Genomic DNA, 21,575 nt, shown 5'->3' with positions numbered 1-21,575 from the left:
ATGCATGCTTCATGGTATATTAGATTATATGATCTAATCAGAATTTTAAAGGATGTCTTCATAAGAGGAGATCTGTCCTGATACCCCAATCCTTAGATAAAATTGAGATGAAACTGAACTTCTTATAATCATTTCTCAGTTATCTTTGGTGGTTTTCTTTTTGTTTCTTTTTGTTTTTTTCCTTCTCTATGGCCTTGACCATGACACTTCTCTAGGTTTTCATGTCACTGTTATCTTTGAGTTTTCCAGGGTCTTTCTACTATTTGTCTGACAGTTTATTATCATTGTTCTATGTTGGATTTTTAGCCAGGTCATACCTATAAACGGTACTGTCCAAAGGCCTTTTTCTTTAGTTATTGTCCCTTTGCAGAAGCTATTTCAGATTTACATATCCAATTATAATTTTCTACTACTGGCAAGGAATTGGCATTTTCCTAAGTCATCCAACACAGGATCTTTTTTTTTTCTTCCTGAGCCAATTGGGGTTAAGTGACTTGCCCAGGATCACATAACTAGGAAGTTTTGAGTGTCTGAGGTCACATTTGAACTCAGGTCCTTAGGATATAAATCTTAAGTATCATCCTTGACTCTACATAACGAACTTCACCTGTCCAATCTCTTAACCTGTCCAATCCCAATATCTCTTATATGGCTCCTTCTTACCCATTCACAAAAGCCCTGTTATACACTTTCAATACCTCTTTCCTATACTTATTGTAACAATTTTCTAATAGGTCATCCTGCCTCAAGTTTTCCCCACAGTAATCCATCCCTCACTCAGCTGAGAAGTGATTTTCCTGAAATGCAGATGTCCCCCTTACCTCTACTCCTTCCCCTATCCAATTAAACCTAGTGATTCCCAGTTACCTCTAGGTCAAAATATAAAATCCATTATGTAGGCATTTAAAGACATTTATAGCTCTTTCTGCTTCCTACCTTCCAATTCTTCTATCCATGTACTCTAGGGATCTAGCAGATGCTTGCTATTCCTTATATGCATAACATTCTGCTTTTGTCCAGTCTTTCTCCCATGTCCAAAATATGCTCATCTTTCCTGATTTCCTTCAGGACTTAACTCAAATTTCAATTTTTTTGAAGGACTCTTGTACATTCCGCCCCTAACCATTTCCTCAGCCTCACCCCAGAGCCTTCTTTCTGACATTTCCTTCCATTTACTCTTTCTGTTCTTGCATGTACATAGTTATTTATATTGTTTCTCCCTTATGATATAAACAAACTCCATGAGAACAGGGACAGTGTTTTTATTTTTTATTTTTCTTTTCTTTTTTTCTTTTTCTTTTTTTAATTTAATAGCCTTTTATTTACAGGTTCTATGCATGGGTAACTTTACAACATTAACAATTGCCAAACCTCTTGTTCCAATTTTTCACCTCTTACCCCCCACCCCCTCCCCCAGATGGCAGGATAACCAGTAGATGTTAAATATATTTAAATATAAATTAGATACACAATAAGTATACATGACCAAACCGTTATTTTGCTGTACAAAAAGAATCAGACTCTGAAATATTGTACAATTAGCTTGTGAAGGAAATCAAAAATGCAGGTGGGCATAAATATGGGGATTGGGAATTTAATGCAATGGTTTTTAGTCATCACCCAGAGGTCTTTCTCTGGGCGTAGCTGGTTCAGTTCATTACTGCTCCATTGGAAATGATTTGGTTGATCTCATTACTGAGGATGGCCAGGAGGGACAGTATTTTTAATTGTCTTTGTTTCCCTAGTGCTCAGCAGAGTGCTTGTTAGGCAATGAGCTCTTACTGAATGCCTGTTGACCCCCTGACAGCATCTTAATCATGAAAATGGATAAGCACATTTTTAGAGGTATTCACCTGGTGGACCGCTGGATGATGTGTTGGAGAGAAAACTGAACTTGGAGTCAAAAACACCTGGGTTCAATTCTTACTAGTTGTGTGACCATTGGCAAATCACTTATTCTATTTGCTTCTGCTTCCTCATCTGTAAAATGAAAATAATTAACACTTACTCCCCAAGGTTCTTGTGATGATCAAATGACATAATAATTGTAAAGTGCTTATAGTACCGTACCTGGCACATGATATAAACCCTATATAAATGCTGGCTCTTATTATCATTATTATTTCATGTTCTATAACATGAATACTGAAAGCAATCATAATAAAGATCTACTTGGTGTTATTCTATAAAGATTTTTTTGGGGGGAAAAGTTATTCTTTCCATTTTTACTTCTTGGAAGAGTAGAGCTAATCCTTGAAAAAGTCTAAAACGTTTCTATAACATATTTTGGATAACAGAGTCCTTCAAGACAGGAATTGCTTCTATATCTCTTTGGGGTCTTTCCATGTTTTTAAAAGTGGTTTTTACCTAAAATATAATTCACTAAGTGCTATTGAATATTGAAATATCATCAAATGAAAATATATTCCTTTTTATAAATAAATAATTGCAAACAACTTTAAATAATTTCAGGTAATTCAGCTTGCATTTATAATGAAAGATCTTTTAATACATAGATTCATAACAACTTTTGTCAGTGGATGTTTTTCTTTTGTACTTATATTCTATGTAAAGAATGATCTTATGGTATGGCTTTCAAAAGAACATTTCCACTTGAATGTTGATTATTAAACTATTAGAAGAAATGAATATTTTCAATTTATGTAGTACCTACAATCATCTCTTACTCTCTCTTTTGTTTATTTTTTTCTTTTTTTGTCTTTTAGGTGTGATAGCCCTGTCTTGGTACCCACGTAATTTATCTGATGATAATGGGGAATCTACTGATGAACTGGTGCCTGCTATTTTGGATAATGCGCATAAATATAATCTGAAGGTATTTTCACCAAGATTTAGATAAAGTTTTAATAAGATCATAATTATACTCTATGAAATAGATACATTCAATAGTTATTTCAATTAAAATCTTAATTTACATAGCAAAATATTTTATATTTTTTTGATATTCTGTTCATAGGGAAATATAATTTGGAGCTGAATTTCACATCTCTTGGGTTTTTTCATTTGAATTTAAGATTATTAATATTTTTTCAAATACATTTTACATGTATTAATATCTTTCTGGATAATCACAAACATTTGAACAACAAAGTGGATGAAAATGAATGAATAATGAAAATTTGGTTCTGTTATAGGGTTTGAAGAGTATCTGGGTAATACTGTGGATAGAACACTAGATTTAGAATCAAAAAGACTAATCTTTCTGAGTTCAAATATGGCATCAGATATTTAGTAGCTGTGTGACCTTAGGCAAAGTCACTTTACTATATCTGCCTCAGTTCCTCATCTCTAAAATGACATGGAAAAGAAAATGGCAAACTACTTCATTGTCTTTGCCAAGAAAAGTGGACAGAACTGAAATTACTGAATATATGAAAATCAAATAAAGATATTAATTTTAAATATTTTATCCTTATTTTTCCTCTTTGAATTCTAAAATTTATGCGTATTACTTAAGATCTTGTGACATTTCTTTAATCTCAAAAAAACTTGTATAAAAATGGTGGGAAATTATATTTCTAATTTAGCATCATGTTTTACTCTAATTATATATACTTACCTAATACACATTTCTAATGTTAAAAAGCCCAGAAGTAGCTTAGGATAGAGAGTCTTAATTTACTGAACTGAACATGTGTTTATATACACATGTGAATTTATATACACACACACAGACAGCATGCATTTATACATATATACATGTATGTATTGCATGTTATATATGTGAATGTATACATTCATTTTACTTATGTACATAAATGTCTAGCTATCTTTCATTAGTTATTTTTCTTTGTAATCCTATGTATTTTATTTTATACCTTTAAAATGAGAATTCCATTGAATTCCCCAAAGAAAATGGCACAAAAAGGTTTAGAACCTTTTCCTCTGGGACAAAGATTCTACACCAGGTATTTGGTTATTGTGCACTGCATCCAGGGTTTAAAAAAAAAAAGTCTGGATCCATTAAAATTATTATTTCTACCTATAAATTTTCCTTAACAACTTTCACATATATTATGGGTACTTGGACCTACAAGCTTCGACATTTTTCTCTAACAGAAGAATGTAAAGGGATATTTGAGCCAGATATGCTTAAAGTTTACTCTAAAATACAGTTTGAAAAAATTAACTTATAAGATGCATATAAAATTCATTAGCTGTGATTTGACATGTGGTATGGAAAAATGATATCTAAATTTTTATTTTTTTTCTTTTTTTGTAAATTGTCTTTGGTGGATTAAATTCACACATGTTTTATTCATACTAGTCCTGTTGCCATATGTGTAATTCTGAGAAAAAATTATTAAACATATATTTAGCTTTGTATTTGCAATACATTATTATAAAAACGATATTTACATAAGCCCTACAATTTTGCTATAATATCTGCCACTAAATCTGTCCTTACTTCTGTGCATCAGCCTTGTCTATTATTTTATGTCTATATGGCTACCTGGAAAAGCTGATAGAACTCCCTTTGGTGCTGCCTGGTATAAGCTTTTCTGAGCACTTAGACTTCACTTCTCCGTTCTTTCTAAGATCTATTTACAATTGCAGTGCTGGAGATAGACGGGAAAAAGAAAGGATGGTAATGGCCTTAGACACATCTCCCCTCATATTTTAGCAGCTTTCTGGGGCCCTTTTTCATTTGTCTATTCCTACCTGGAGACCCCATATGCATTTCATTGCTGAGCCACTTACCCAGTTTCTCACTTTGAATGCCTCTTGATAGACAAATTATAGTTTTTCTTGGACATATAAATAAACTTTATTTTAATCTTTTGTATATAAGTTCATACTCAACAAATAATGAGTTTCCCTCAAAAACCACATGAAATCAAGCTTCTAAATAGAATCTGATGAAATGAAACCTCTCTCCAACTCAAGACAGACTGAAAAAACATCAAGAAAAGTCAGTCTCACTGATGAAAAGGGTATTCAGCCCAGCTCAGACAGACTCTGGGAAAGGGTCTTAACCACAGCAAATTAACAGCTGAGATTCTCAGTTCTGGCTCAGAAGTGGGGCACAGCAGGCGGGGCAGCTCCCAGTCCCAGCTCAGAAGGCAAACTGGGAAACCAGACTGTTTCCTGAACAGAGCAGGCAAAGCTATCCCCTGCTAAGACAAGGGGGCGTTGTGCCCAAAGTCGAGGCTCAGAGCTGCACAGAGGAAGCTTGGAACAGCGCCCCTTGTACCCAAGGAGCAGAGCTCTACTTTAAAAGTTAAAAAAAAGAGGAAATATCAAAAGAAAAGGAAAGAAAACAAGCAAGAAACATAATAGAACCTTGAACATAGAAAGCTACTGTGGTGATAGGGCAGACCAAAATACCAACTCGGACAAGTACAAAATCTCCATAGAAAATAAATTGGTCTCAAATAAAAAGGCTTCTTGGAATTGACTCCAAAAGGCAAATAAGAGAGGTAGAAGAAAAAATGAGAAAAGAAATGAGAGGCATGCATGAGAGAGTCGACAGTTTGTGGAAGGAAAAAAAATGACTGAAGAAAACAAATCCTTAAAAAATACAATTGGTCAACCGCAAAAATAAATAAATAAATCTGCTGAGGAAAATAACACCTTCAAAAGTAGAATTAAGCAAATGGAAAAAGAGATATAAAAGCTAACTGACAAAAATCACACATTAAAAACTGGAATGGGACAAATGGAAGCTAATGACTCTGGGAGAGAGCAAGAATTAGTCAAACAAACTTAAAAAAAAAGGGAAGAAAATGTGAAGTACCTCACTGCAAAAACAGGTGAACCTGGACAGTAGATACAGAAGAAACAATTTAAAAATTATTGTTCTACCTGAAGACCATGATCAAAAAAAGAGCCTGGATAGCCGTCTTCAAGAGGTCATTGAGGAAAACTGTCCCAGGATTCTAAAAACAGGGTAAATACTCATTGAAAGAATCCATTGATCACCTCTAGACAGAGATCCCACAATGAAAACCCCAAGGAACATTTTTTGCGAAATTCCAGAACTACAATCTCCAGGAAAATATACTGTAAGCTGCCAGGTAAAAACAATTCAAATATCAAATATTCAAAACAGTCAAGATTACCCAGGATCTAGCAGCTTCTACAGTACAGGATTGGAGGACCTAGAATGCCAATTTTCAGAAGGCAAAAGGACCTGAGGTTACAACCAAGAATTAACTATCCAGAAAGATTGAGCATCATCTTTCAAAAGAGGCAATGGATTTTCAAGAATTAAAAGACTTTCAACTACTTCTATTTAAAAAAAAAAAAAAAAACTGAACTAAATAGATGTATAAACTAAACTGAGGTATAAACGCAAGACTCAAGAGAAGCATAGAAAGGCAAACAGTTACTTAAAGTTTAAACTGTTTATATCCCAAATGGCAAAACAATATCTGTAACTGTTGAGAACTGTATGTTACTGAGGCTGACAGAAGAGCATCACATGAACTCAGAGTATGGTTGTGAATGGACTCTGATGTGATGACATCAAAGAAAAAGACATTAAGGGGGAGGAAAAAGGTCTGTACTGGAAAAAGAGAAAAGGGAAGGTGTAATGGGACAATTAGTTCACATGAAAGAGGTGTAAATGACCTACTACAATTGAGAGAAAGAAAGAAAGGGAGGAATGAGCATTGTCTTAAACTTGACCTCATTATTTTGTGCTCCAAAAGGAAATAACTTAATCATTCAGCTGGCTATAGAAATGTATCTAACTCCATAAAGAAGTAGGAAGAAAAAGAGAAAAGAAAAGGGAGGGGCAGGATAGAGGGGAGGGCAGAAGTACTAGGGAAAAGATAAAGAGAAGGGGGAGGGTGATAGAAGATAAGAGTGCATGGGATGGGTAAAAAAACAGTTCAGGGTGGAAAAAGAGAACAAAAACATATACAAGGGAAAAAATAGAATGGAGGGAAGTACAAAGCTGGTAATCATAACTGTGAATGTGAGTGGGATAAACTCTCCCATAAAACGGAAGTGAATAACAGAATGGATTGCAAAACAGAATCCTATAATATATTGTTTACAAAAACATATTTGACAGAGAGAGACACATACAGCATAAAGGTAAAAGAATTTATTATGTTTCAGCTGAAGCAAAAAAAAAAAAAAAAAAAACAACCGGGTAGCAGTTCTGGTCTCAGATAAAGCAAAAGTAAAAATAGATTTTATTTAAGGAAGGAAAGTACATCATGATAATGGATACTGTGAACAGTGAAATAGTAATGATACTAAATATATATGCAACAAGTGGTATAGAACATCTAGATTCCTAGAGAAGATTTTAAGGCCCTCTCTGGAATGAAAAATCAGCACAACATACTAGAGGGGAACCTCAACTTTTCCTTCTGAGAATCAGACAAATCTAACCACCAAATAAACAAGAAAGAAACAAGGAATGTTATTAAAATCCTAGAAAACCTATATATGGTAAACTTCTGGAGAAAATTTTGTAGGGACAGAAAGGAATACCTTTTTTCTTGTTAGGGCATGGCTCTTACACAAAAATTGATCATATATCAGTCATGGCATAAAAACCTCAAAATCAAATGCAAAAATAGTAAATGATTCCTTTTCATGTTACAGTGCTACAAAAATCATATTCAATAGAAGAGCAGGGAAAGATAAGACTAAAAACCAATTGGGAATTATATAATCTAAGTATAAAATGAGTGGGTCAAACAGCATATCACAGAAACAATTTATAATTTCATCCAAGAGAATGACAATAATGAAACAACATACCAAAACCTATGTGATACAGCCAAAGCAGTTCTTGGTGAAAATTTTATATCTCTAAATAGCTACAGGAATAAAATAGAGAAAGAGGAGGAGGTCAATAAATTAGGCATGCAACTAAAAAAGCTAGAAAAAAATACAAATTTAAAAATCCCAGTTAAATACCAAATTAGAAATTCTGAAACTCCCTAAAGGAGAGATTAATAAAATTGAAACTAAGAAAACTAATTAACCTTTGGTAAATTTGATTAGAAAAAGGAAAGAAAAGAAAGAAAAAAGTGCCTTTACTACCAATGAAAAAGAAATAAAGAAATAATTAGGAGATATTTTGCCTAACTGTATGCCAGCAAGTCTGACAATCTAGCAGAAAGGAATCAATATTTACAAAAATATAAATTACCTAGATTAACAGAAGAGAAAAAAATTAGTTAAGTAGTCCCATTTTACAAAAAGAGATTGAAAAAAGCCATTAATGAATTCCATAAGAAAAAAGGTCTCCAGGGCCAGATGGATTCACAAGTCTATTTTACCAAATACTTAAACAACAACTAATTCTAATACTATGTAAATTGTTTGAAAAAATTGGTAAAGAGTATTACAAAATTCCTTCTATGACACAAATATGGTACTGATACCTAAACCAGGAAGTCAAAATAGAATAAGAAAATTGCAGACCAAACTACCTAATGAATATTACTGCAAAGATTTTATTATTATTATTATTATAGCTTTTTATTTACAAGCTATATGCATGGGTAATTTTTCAGCATTGACAATTGCAAAACCTTTTGTTCTAACTTTTCCCCTCCTTCTCCCTACCCTTTCCCCCAGATGGTAGGTTGATCAATACATGTTAAATATGTTAAAGTATAATTTAAATACAATATATGTATACATGTCCAAACAGTTATTTTGCTGAACAAAAAGAATCAGACTTTGAAATAGTATACAATTAGCCTGTGAAGGAAATCAAAAATGCAGGTGGACAAAAATAGAGGGATTGGGAATTCTATGTAGTGATTCATAGTCATCTCCCAGAGTTCTTTCGCTGGGTGCAACTGGTTCAGTTCATTACTGCTCTATTGGAACTGATTCATTGTTGAAGAGGACCACATCCATCAGAATTGATCATCATATAGTATTATTGTTGAGGTATATAATGATCTACTGGTCCTGTTCATTTCACTCAGCATCAGTTCATGTAAATCTCTCCAGACCTTTCTGAAATCATCCTGCTGGTCATTTCTTACAGAACAATAATATTCCATAATGTTCATATACCACAATTTATTCAGCAATTCTCCAATTGATGGGCCTCCACTTAAGTTCCAGTTTCTGGCCACTAAAAAGAGGGCTGCCACAAACATTCTTGCACATACAGGTCCCTTTCCCTTCTTTAAAATCTCGATATAAGCCCAGTAGTAGTAACACTGCTGGACCAAAGGGTATGCACAGTTTGATAACTTTTTGACCATAGTTCCAAATTATTGCAAAGATTTCAAAGAAAATATTAGCAAAGAGATTATAGCAACTTATCAGCAGGATAATACACTGTGATCAAGTGGGATTTATACCAGGAATGCAGGGCTGGTTGAATATCAGGAAAACTACTGTCAAAATCAATTTTATCAATAATAAAACCAACAGAAATCATAACATAATCTCCATAGATGCAGAAAAAAACTTTTTGACAAAGTATAGCACCCATTCCTATTAAAAACATTAGAGAGTCTAGGAATAAAATGAGCATTCCTTAAAATAATAAATAGTATTTATCTAAAACCAACAACAATCTTTATTTGTAATGGAGAGAAGCTGGATGCATTCCCAGTAAGATCTGGGGTGAAACAAAGATGTCCATTATCCCCACTATTATTCAGCATTGTACTAGAAATGTTGGCTTTAACAATAAGAAAAGAAAAAAGTTAAAGAAATTAGAATAGACAGTGAGGAGATAAATCCATCATTCTTTGCAGATATTATGATAGAGAATCCTAGAAAATCATCCCAAAACCTACTTTAAAAAAATCATAGCTTTAGCAAAGTTGCAGGATATAAAATAAACCCACACAAATCATCAGCATTTCTATATATTACTGACGAAGCCCAGCAGCAAGACATACAAAGAGAAATTCCATTTAAAATGATTATAGACAATAAATATTTGGGTGTTTATCTGCCAGAACAAACTCAAGAACTCTATGAACACAATTACAAAACATGGAAAAATGTACTATCAGAATAATAAAAATTCAAAATTAGAAGAGATTGTTTAAGAAAACATTGATAAAACAGAAACCTTTTAAAGGAAATAATAGTTAACATTTATATAGGCCCTGCTATTTGCCAGGCACTGTGCTGAGTATTTTACAAATATTGATTGCAAATCATAAATGAGACCATCCATATCCTCAGTGATGTGAGAAAGACGATTCAGAAGCTTACTGTTTTTCAGAAAAGTGGTACAATAAAAAAAATTAGAATAAAGGGAACAAACATTTCATGAACATGAAAGATTGTAACCCCTCATAACAAAAAGCAAAATAAAAAAATTTAGAAATATAATATACAGCAGAGTAGATGTGGAATGAGAGAGCTTAAAAGAAATTATAGACATTAATAATCATCACAGGGTAAAAGAAAACAAGTTATGAGCTAAGTACTAATTACAAAGATCAATTAAAAGGAGGAAGAGAAAATCCCTCTCCAGGCACTGTGCTGAGTATTTTACAAATATTGCCTCATTTGATTTTAACAACAACCTTAGGAGGCAGGTATTATTTCCATTCCATGAACTAAAGAAACTGAGGCATACAGACTTAATGACTTGCCCAAGTCCTAAAAGAAAACTTCAGGGCATCTACATGATGCAATAGATAAGAGCCAGGCAGGGGACCCAAGTTAAAATCTGGCCTAGCAGGCATAGCATCTCAGTATTTAAGGGGAAATGCTAATTAACTTACTATGAAAAATAGTTAATGACTTCATTCTGTCCCCTTCAGACCTGAACATGAATGAGACTGATTGGATGGAGTATTTCTTAGTATTGAGTCACATGATCCTTCTGGGACCTTGGGGAGATCATTTGATCTTTGGAGGAATGAACTTTGAACCTGGAGATACAGGAAGTTGCAGGAAGTGAGGTGACCTGTGGGAGGCAGCCAACATTGGTGACCATTGATGAAGGATGGTTACATCTGTTTAGTGTATCCAATGAAAGGCTCAATTCTTTTGTTTTTAAGCCCTGCACAAGCTGGAAGCAGGTCAGGTTCCAGGAGCACATGGTGGGAGCATGGGATGGCTCCCAGGTGTGTCTGGGCCTCTCCCTGCCGGGATTAAATAAATGCTTTCTCTTTGTACCTGATGATGTCTCTGATTAGTTAACTGGGAAGGGGGTCTTGTATCTGACCTGTCACACACATTTTAATGTAAAAATAATTGATTCAATTTTAGGAATGAGGTAATAGTAATATATTAAAAAGAACAATTTATATTACTCATGTAGTAGTATTTAAACATTAAGTAAAGTATAAACATTATGAAGATAGTTTGATACAATTGAATACTTTTGGGTTTTGGTTTATTAAATAAAAGGATATGGACTCAAATTTTAGCCCTGCATTTTATTATTATTTGTGTTACTACTGGACTAGTCACTTCACTTCTCTGGTTTCAATTTCCTTATCTGAGGAGGTTGAACCAAATAACCCCTAAAAATCCTTCTAGCCTTGAATTAATGATCCCATTATCCAGATTCATAAAAAAGTAAAATTCAGATGACTATTATTAGACTAAGAAATAGCCTTTAAGGAAACTTAGCCCTCATTTGTGTTGAATGCATAATAGAAGTAGTGGGCAGTGGTTCCACAATAAGAAAAATGATAATCTGAGAGATGGAGCCTAGATGGCTGAGTAAAGTCAGGAATTCACCCAACCTCTTCCCCCATACTACTACAAATTTCTTTAAATAATGACTCTAAGCAAATTTTAGAGCATAAGAATACACAAAAAGAAGATCCAGCCAAAGATGGCTTAGAAGCTCAACAGAAAAAAAATTTATGGTTCCAGGATAGGAGTTTAGCATGCAGTCCTGGCCAGGTTGCCCTAGCACAGGCCTACCCCTAGCCGGGCCTCTGAATCAGTGGCAGTGCTGGTGGCTTCTAGACTTCTCAGCCCAGGGACACCAAAGATGATCCCAGTAGGGTGGGACTATTTAAATATATATAAAAAAATATATAGCACAGGAATAATTGGGATTTTTCTTTAAAATTATAAGTAATTTCTAAAACCATCAGCAAGAATTATATCTCTAAGCTAGAAGATTTTTAAGATCAGCAGTAAAATAAGGATGGCCATTATCACCACTATTATTCAGCATTGTACTAGTAATGTTAGCTTTAGCAATAAGAGAAGAAAAAGAATTTGAAGAAATTAGAGTAGGTAATGAGGAAACAAAATTATCACTCTTTGCCCATGATATGATAGTATATTTAGAGAATCATCGAAATAATTAACAACCTTGAGATAATTGCAGGATATAAAATAAATCCACATTTCTATATATTACCAACAAAGCCTAGCAGCAAGAGATTAAAAAAAAAGTTCCATTTAAAACAACTGTAAACAATATAAAATATTTGGGACTCTACCTGCCAAGACTAGCCTGGAACTATAGGAATACAATTACAAAACACTTTCTTTTCACAAATATAAAGTCAGATTTAAACAACTGAAAAAATATCAATTGCTCAATGGATAGGCTGAGGTAATATAATAAAGATGACAATTATACCTAAATTTATTTGTTTAATGCCATGCCAAACTGCTGAAAAATCATTTTAAAGAGAGAAAAAATTATAATAAAATTTATTGGGAAGAAGAAAAGCTCAAGAATATAGAGGGAATTGATGAGGGAAAAACTTCAAGGAAGGTGGCCTGGCCACTGAATTATAAAATCTGTATTATAAAACAGCATTCATCAAAACCATATAATACTAGTTAAGAAATAAGAATGATGCATCAGTGGAACAGGGTAGATATATAAGACACAATAGTGAATGACTAGTGATCTATTGTTTGAGAAACTCCAAAGACTCCAGCTTCTGAGTTAAGAACCTACTATTTGACAAAAATTGCTGGAAAAACAGGAAAAATAGTATGGTAGAGACTAGGCATAGACCAATGTCTTATATCCTATAACAAGAATAATGTCAAAATGGATTCATGATTTAGACATAAAGGTGATAGTATAAGCATATTAGGAGATCAAGGGATAGTTTACCTGTCAGATCTTTGGAGAAGGGAGGAATTTATGACAAAAGTAGATAATTTTATAAAATACAAAATTGACAGTTTTTATTAAATTAAAAAGTTTTGCACAAACATAACTTAATAGAGACAAAATTGGAAGGGAAGCAGAAAGCTAGGAAACAATTTTTACAGTCAGTGATTCTGAAAAAGGCTTCAATTCTAAAATATAGGGAGAACTAACTCAAATTTATAAGAATACAAGATACTGCAGAGATACTGCACTGCTGTGTACAGTGTTCTCTCACTTCTGCTCACTTCACTTAGCATCAGTTCATGTAAGTCTCTCCAGACTTTTCTGAAATCATCCTTCTGATCATTTCTTATAGGATAATAATATTCCATAACATTCATATACCATAACTTATTCAACCATTTCTTAATTAAAGGGCATCCACTCAGTTTCCAGTTTCTTACCACTACAAACATATTTGCACATGTGGGTCCTTTTCCCTTTTTTATGATCTCTGGAATCTCAGTAGAGACACTGTGTTCAGCTCATATTCTGTTCTTTCTCTTCCCACAGTCCTGAATTGCACAATGGAAGTGAATTCTATCATTTCTCACAATCCAGGATGGTGTAGAGAGGTTGAGGTTCTGGCTCCCTTATCACTGATGTCCCTAGATTCATAGTTTGTATGATTATATTTTACTGTGTAATTTGTTTTTCTTTTTTTCCTGTCAGAATTACCTTGCTGTTGTTTTTCTTAACATTTTTTCTCTTTGGAGATTATCTGCTCTTTTTGATCCTTTCCATTATTCTAGAAGCATTTTCAGAGGGATTTGTTTTTTTTTTTGTTTTTTTTTTTTTTTGGACAGAAATGTTTATTTTTTTGTCTCTCCTTGAATTCCCATGGAAACACAAATGGTAGGTAGTTTCTGTAGTACTGTTTGTATACTACTACTATACCCAATAATTTAGGATCTTCCTAAAACTATAACAAGCAAAGTCAGAATTGTTTCTTTGGGAGAATTCTTTGACAAGATCTAAACAACTGACTTCGAAGTATACAGTGCATTAGGTAATTATAAAAGTCCTCCTTATGAAGTGATTTTTCCATAATCTGAATTTAATTTCCTGGCAAATAAGAGGAAAGTAAGGAGTTAAGGAATGTTTCTAATCCCTTCTCTCCTTTCTTCCTTTATGCCCCTACTCCCATCCATATACACTTTTGCCTCCACCAGACAGGAGAGGAGTCTGACAAGTGGAGCTGGGCAAAGGTCAATCTCTCTGAGGGACACCTAATCTGGCTACTGTTGTTTCTCTGTGTCTCAGTTCTTTTATTTTTGTTTTTGTGTTTTGTTTTGTTTTAAGAATTTTTCCTGGGTTTGAAACTTGTTGATTAGTCTCAAAGTTGAGATTAGTCTCATCTCAGTTAGCTTATCTGTCAAGATGGTTTTACCAGTGTGTGTCTGCTGTAGCTGCTATAGCTTCTTGAAGCCACAGGAGGGAGTTGGATGAAATGTGAGTAGAACTGCCCCATTAGTGACCCAGCTGAGCTGGTCAGCTGGGAAACAGCTCCCTCCTTTCCTTCCTGCCTGCCTTCCCTCCCTCCCTCCTTCCCTTTCTTTCTTCCTTCTTCCCTTCCTTTCTTTCTTATTTTCTTCTTTCCCTCCCTCCTTCCTTCCTTTCCCTCTCTTCTTCCTTCCTTCCTTTTGTTATACCATGGTTCTCTTTTATTGTCCTGACTCAGTTTCTCTAAAGTGCCCTGCCTCATTTTCCCTAATTGTTCTGCCTCAGTTTATAATTGTTCTGCTCAGTCTTGTGAAACCATCCCTCCCTCTTAATCAGAATATTTGATAAGGATAAAAGATCTTTTATTTTAGAATATCAGTATGCCTCTCCCCATCCCAAGCTATGGGAATATCAGATACAGTCTTATCAAGATGCCTCTCCCCATCTCCAGAGTGCTTCCCCCCATTATGTCATCCCCCTTTCCCCTCTCTGGTGGCTCCCTCACCCTGTCAGAGTCCCATTCCCGCTCTCAGCACCTGATTCCACCCCTACCTCAGTCTACCCCCTGAATCTGAGCCACATGTAGACAAATGTCACATTATTGGCTAGATTCTTGGCGACGATAGTCTCATTCAGTCCTGGGACCAAACCATGGATCCATTTGGTCCCAGTAAATCTCCCTTTCAAATAAAATATTAAATACTCTTAATCACTATCTTGCCTCAGTTTCTCCAGCATTACACTTTCTTCCTTCATTTCCTTCATTCTTATGTCTAATTGCCAGCATAGGTGAACTGTGTTCCTGGATAAGGTATGGTGTGTTGAAATCTAGAAAGTAAGCAGTACTTTTGTAGGGGAATGCTGTTATATTTTCTGAGAGAGAGAGAGAGAGAGAGAGAATGAGAGAGAGAGAGAGAGAGAGAGAGAGAGAGAGAGAGAGAGAGAGAGAGAGAGAGAGAATGAGAATGTGTGTGTGTATGATAACTATAGATACATTTATATATATATACACTTCCTATAAAAGGTTTATTTCTTTCTGTATATTATCCCCAATAAATAGGAACTTTATATAATGCAATGAATTACTGTAATGTAGAAGTATAATCAATTTGGGAAAATTGATAGAAAAGTTTTAATGGTATATTTCTAGAACAGTTCTGTTTTCAAAATTTGTTTTTCCTTCTCAGAATCATTGTGTTAAGTCTATAAAAGGCTATAGAAATCCATTAGTTCTGTACTCTTACTGAGGAGCCCAAGTCCCAGAGAAATAGAGAATTGTGACAATTCACTGAGTAAGTCAGTAGAGTCAGTGTTGGAGTTTGTCTCTTCTGATTTCCAAAATCATAACTCTTTCCATTACCTGATTTATTAATCTACAATTTCTTAAAATATTTGGTATCTGTCAGAGATCTGTAGTCTCTAAAGAAAGATTCTCCTCTTTTGAATGCCACAATTAAAGTTCCATTATCTTGCAAGAACCTATAAAGTAGGCAGAAAAAGAATATCTGATTAAATGATTAAGTCTCTCAAGTGACCCAGCATGGCAGTACCACAACCAGAGACTAAAGCCCAGTATACCTGATGCGAAATCTACTACTATTGCCACTTTACCTGGCTCCTTTCTACCTTTCTAATTTTCTTATATCTTCAGTAATACTGGTCTGTTTGCTCTTTCTCACACATAAATGTTTCATGAACTGATTCCAGGCATTTTCAGTAGCTCTCCCTCATGCCTGGAATTCTTCCCTCTTTGTTTTCACTTCCTAGCTTCTCTAGTTTCCTTCAAGAGCCAAAAAACAAACAAACAAACAAAAAACACTTTCAGATTCAGAAAGCCTTTCCTTATTCCCTTTTAATGCTAATGTCTTTCCTCTTTTAAATAGTTTGAATTTGTCCTCTTTATGTTTGACTTGTACATTATTGTTTGCATGTTGTTTCCTTAGTTAGACTGGGATCTCTTTGAGAGTAAGAACATAAAAAAATCATTCTTTGTGTTCCTAGTGAGCACATAATGTCTGGCACATGATAGGCACTTAATAAAAGGTTGTTTATTTACCATCCGTTATCTTTATGTTTGTCCTTTTCATGGTATTTCCATAAAATGGAGAATTTTGAGACTTTCTACTTTAAAAACCAAGCCATTTCAGAGTTTGACTCTTGCTGGCCTCTCCAGGGATGTTGTAAGAGATTCCTGGTTTAGGTTGAGTTTGAACTAGATTATTTCTAAGGTCCTTAGCAAGTTATATATTCTCTGAAAGAAAGCACAATGTAAATGAAATGGATTTTGCTTTTTTTGACTATAATAAATATCATACATAGAAAATATTGGGCAGCCAGATGGCACAATGCATAAAGCACAAACCCTGGTGTCAGGAGACATGAGTTCAAATCTGGGCTCAGATAATTAACACAAACTGTATGATCCTGGGGAAGTCACTTAACCCCAATTGCCTTGCATAATAAATAAATAAAAATAATGGTCAAAAAAAGAAAATCATATTTGCAAATTTAGAGTTTTTAACTGTGCCCTTGTCAAATATAATCTATCTTTCCATTAGATTAAGGCTAAAAAAATAACAGCAACTGGAGAAGTTAACAATCCTAACTAGAACTATCTGACCTTGGTTCATGATGGACAAAAGTTAATTCTTTTGTAATATATCAGTGTTTCATAAATTGTAACATAATGGATTTTCATTAAATGCTTTCTGACTTTAAAAATTATAGCAACTGGGGAAGCTTAACAATTCTAGTTAGAATTATCTGACCTTGGTTCATGATGAACAAAAATTAATTCTTTCTTTTGTAATTTAACAGTGTTTCATATATCGGAGCATAATGCATTTTCATTAAATGCTGTCTGACTTTAAAATAGCCTCTGTGAAAACTAGTACCACTAAAGTAAAATGGTATTTAGTTTAATTGGGCAATTGAAAACAAAAGTTTTGCATTAGAATGATCTGAAGTTTATCTGAGACATTTTTTTTTCATTTAGCCTGAAGGCTAAAATACACAACAGTGATACACAGTATATTAAATTGTCTTAAGTATTTTTATTGCTAGTGATGTGTTTGTTACATTTTATATTCTGTTTTTAAAATCTGTTTTCATGACTTGATTTCTCTTCAGAGCAATATTACATAAACATTTACTCAGCATTGTTAGACAGAAATGCAATATAAAAAGCTTTCCTCAGCTATAATCAATTTTTATTGTGAGGTAAATCGACTAGCTTTGTTTAGTTAAATAATCCAAAATTTTCTGTATAGAGCGATTCTGTTGTTTTCAGTTTCTTTTGCCTACTGCATTATTTATAATAGCATCAGGATGCTAATAACTATCTTACAGATTTTTTCCCTAATACAATTTAGATATTTAAGATATATCACCCTAATATGATGTATCACCCTAATATATAAAGCAAGTGTAGCCTACTGCTAATTTAATGCTGAAATTAATTTATGCAATTAATACCGTAGTTGATACTCATTCCATAACCATTCATTGAAAGTTAGGACTAAATATCAATTAACTTACACTTGATATCAGAGAGAATTTAAGAAAATTTCTATCTTGTCCTTCTTTTCTAATATTCTAATTATTTTTTTCAGGTCACTTTCCACATTGAACCATATAAGAATCGAGATGATCATAGTATGCACAAAAATATCAAGTACATTATTGAAAAGTGAGTTTCTTTAGCAATTATTATTATTGTTTGCTCATTTACCATCTCTTTTAACAAGATAATATTTACTTAATAATATTTAAAGTTGTTTCACAATCTACAACAAAATTGTCATTTAGTGATTTTTCATTATAATTTATGAGCCATTTCTCACAAATAACAAAGTGAAACATTTCGGAAGGACCAAAATATTCAATTACAATATAAATGCAAGGGATAGGACAGCTAGGTAATACAGTAGATACAGTGCTATGCATGAAGTCAGATCTAACCTCATATACTTATAAGCAGTATGACTGTGAGCAAACCACTTAACCCTGTTTGTCTCAGTTTCTCATCTGTAAAATGAACAGAAGTAGGAAATGGCAAACCACTCCAGTATCAACCAGGAAAACTCCAAATGGAGTGACAAAGAGTTGGATGTAACTGAAACAACTAAACAGCAACAAAATAAATGGAAAAAAACCACAAGTTGTTTTTATCATTTATTTTATTAGCTCTTTAGACTTCTTTTATGAGAATATGTTTAACTTTTTATCATCAGGTTATTGCCGTATTAAAAGTTCTACCTTTTAAAAAAAATGCATTATAGCATGGTATGTTGACTGCTGTGACACAAATTGAAAGATTTATAGTGCACTCACTTAAAATTACTTCAAGTAGAGGGGAAAGGTGATATTTCTTCTGAAAGGATAAAAGAATATAACAGATATATCACACTTTTCCAAACAACCTAATCAGCTCTACTAGAATACTTAATAATATTACCAATTTTGGTTTCCATGTTTGTCTAAGGATTATTTATGTATAATTTGCTGTTCTGAGATCTAATTTTTACTTTGCGAAAAATTCATAGTGCTACTTTTGGTTGAGTGTTGTCTTTTAAATGATCTAATAATCTTCAGGTTGATTAAAGAAATACTTTTCTCTCATTGTTTCTGACTATTTACATTAGTATTTTATATGTTTATTTTGTAGATATGGAAGCCATCCAGCTTTTTACAGATATAAGTCCAACACTGGAAGAATTTTGCCCATGTTTTATGTATATGATTCCTATTTCACAGAGCCAGAAACCTGGGCCAATCTTTTAACTGCCTCAGGACCCCTGAGTATTCGTAACACTCCCTATGATGGATTGTTTATTGCTCTTCTTGTAGAAGAAAGACACAAACAGGAAATCCAGAGAAGTGGTTTTGATGGAATTTACACATACTTTGCCACAAATGGCTTTTCTTATGGCTCATCACATCATAACTGGGCAGGTCTAAAAGCTTTTTGTGACAGCAACAGCTTACTTTTTATCCCAAGTGTGGGACCAGGATATATAGATACCAACATCCGACCCTGGAACAATCACAATACTCGGAACCGAGTCAATGGGAAGTACTATGAAACTGCTTTCAGTGCTGCACTTCAGGTACGACCTGATGTCATTTCCATCACCTCCTTTAATGAGTGGCACGAAGGGACTCAAATTGAAAAAGCAGTTCCCAAGAGAACTGAACACTTAGTTTACCTTGATTACCAACCTCACAAGCCAAGTATTTATCTGGAACTCACTCGTAAATGGTCTGAAAAATACAATAAGGAAAAGGAACAGTGGCTTATGTGAAGTGAATCCAGTGGGCATTTTAATATATTTAGTCCAAAGTGTACTCATAATTACAACACTTTGATGTTTATGATTGTATTTTGTTAGGTGTGCAGAAGAAATCTTTAAGTTAATATGCATTATTCTTGTATCTTTATTAGAATAAATATAGGTTTTTGTAAAGAGGAAATGGCAATATTGTCAAAGTCAGCCTCTTGGGGGTTATATTTTGAAAGTATTTGAAAAGGAAACTGCAAGTTTTTATATTCTGTAAGTCAGATTTAACTAACCTCTTTAAGATAATTTGTGAAACATCTATGTACAGTATTAGCATAGTTTATATCATTTATGACTGAAATTGAAATTCAGCATTTATGACAACTTAATTTTTATTTTGTAGCCCATTGTGCAGAAAGTAATTAGCATCTAATTAGAGGCTACTTGCTTTCTGGACACAAAAACCAGTTTTGGTTTGTCTGTGGTAGAAATCACTGTGGTAAAAAAGCAAGGTACTTAAAAGAATTGCTAATGCATGTGTTTTTTTCGTTAGTTTTGAAAGCCATTTTCCTCCAGTGACTCAGTTAGCTAGCTTCACATTTTCTTAAGAAATGAGGCTATTGATTACTAGAAACCAAAAGTAACAAAAAATCTCTATAAGACACAATGTACATGCAATCTCTGCCTTAAGTTAGCATTACTAAATCATTGTTAAAGATAAAGGGCCTTTTGTGCAAAGCTCAATGTATACTATCATTTTGCTGTTTTCTAAGTACCTATGCTATGCAAGTTATAAATGCCTTCTCTGTGTTAGAAGAAGTTTTATTTTGAATCTTTTACTATCCTGAATTTTAGAGATAAAATGATTAGTAAAGTACAATATACAAGTTCTTCTCTATCATATATGCCTATCTATGTATATTTATGTATGAGTGTGCATATATATTATTTTTAAAGAAATTCGGTGCAAAAAAAAATCATTTTCCCCTAAACTATATGATAGTTATCACATTTTATTATTATTGTTCCTTAAGTTTATGAAAGAAATGATTATCATTGGATTGAATTCAGCAATGAGATTTTAAAATAATCTGATTGCAAGATTTCTTTTTCTCCCCACATATCTAATTGATGTAAAGCTTGAGTATAGCTTATAGTCATTATTTATATATATATATATTATTTTATTGTCAATACTAATTTTAAAGGTGCAGTCTTTTTTAGGAAATGACCTATATAGATTGATATGATACTGTATAAAATTATTTAAGTATATAGAAAAAAACCGAATGAAGAATTTAGGTTAATTTTATTCTGATAATTTTACTTTTATCCAAGTGTGGTTTATTATGGTGAGAACAAGAACAGTGTTAATTCTTTCAATATATTGAAATATATCTGAAATTTAGTGCTTGGCACTTTCATAGCATCTTTAATCTGAGAATTAAAACATCTAAACATGGAGATCAATGGTCATTAAAAGTAGATATTTGTTACTTAAGAGTAATCTCTTAAAATCACTCATAGAATTTAAATTTATCTATTAATTTACTATCAAAACCAGGATTTTTAAATGCAACCGTAACAAGTACTGTAAATATAAACTTGAAATCCCAGTAAGTAAAATGTACTGAATCCATGATTACAGCAATAGTTAAAGATAGAATCTCTTGTAGAAGTGAAGAGATAAGAATAAAATATACAATAAATATTAGGTCATCTAAAGTATCAATATTTGTCTTTACAAAGGAGTCAGAAATTCCCATTCAGACACAAAAGTAAATGCATCATGACCC

The 21,575-nt window shown here is 33.3% G+C and overlaps 1 protein-coding gene across 6 annotated transcripts in view; it reads left to right on the top strand.

The window, feature by feature from the left end:
- MANEA (mannosidase endo-alpha) overlaps positions 1–20,745 on the top strand; it is a 68,416-nt gene extending 47,671 nt beyond the window's left edge. For all 6 annotated transcript variants that reach the window (XM_003769299.4, XM_031964513.1, XM_031964514.1 and 3 more), the window contains 3 exons: positions 2,727–2,836; positions 18,112–18,188; positions 19,167–20,745. In XM_003769299.4, coding sequence (XP_003769347.1) covers positions 2,727–2,836; positions 18,112–18,188; positions 19,167–19,803 — 824 coding nt within the window. In that variant the 3' untranslated portion in view covers positions 19,804–20,745. The remainder of the gene's footprint in view (positions 1–2,726; positions 2,837–18,111; positions 18,189–19,166) is intronic.
- The last annotated feature ends 830 nt before the right edge of the window (positions 20,746–21,575 follow it).

This window comes from Sarcophilus harrisii, chromosome 4 (genome assembly GCF_902635505.1).
Source record: "Sarcophilus harrisii chromosome 4, mSarHar1.11, whole genome shotgun sequence".
NCBI lineage: Eukaryota > Metazoa > Chordata > Mammalia > Dasyuromorphia > Dasyuridae > Sarcophilus > Sarcophilus harrisii.
This window is presented reverse-complemented; position numbering and strand designations above follow the sequence as displayed.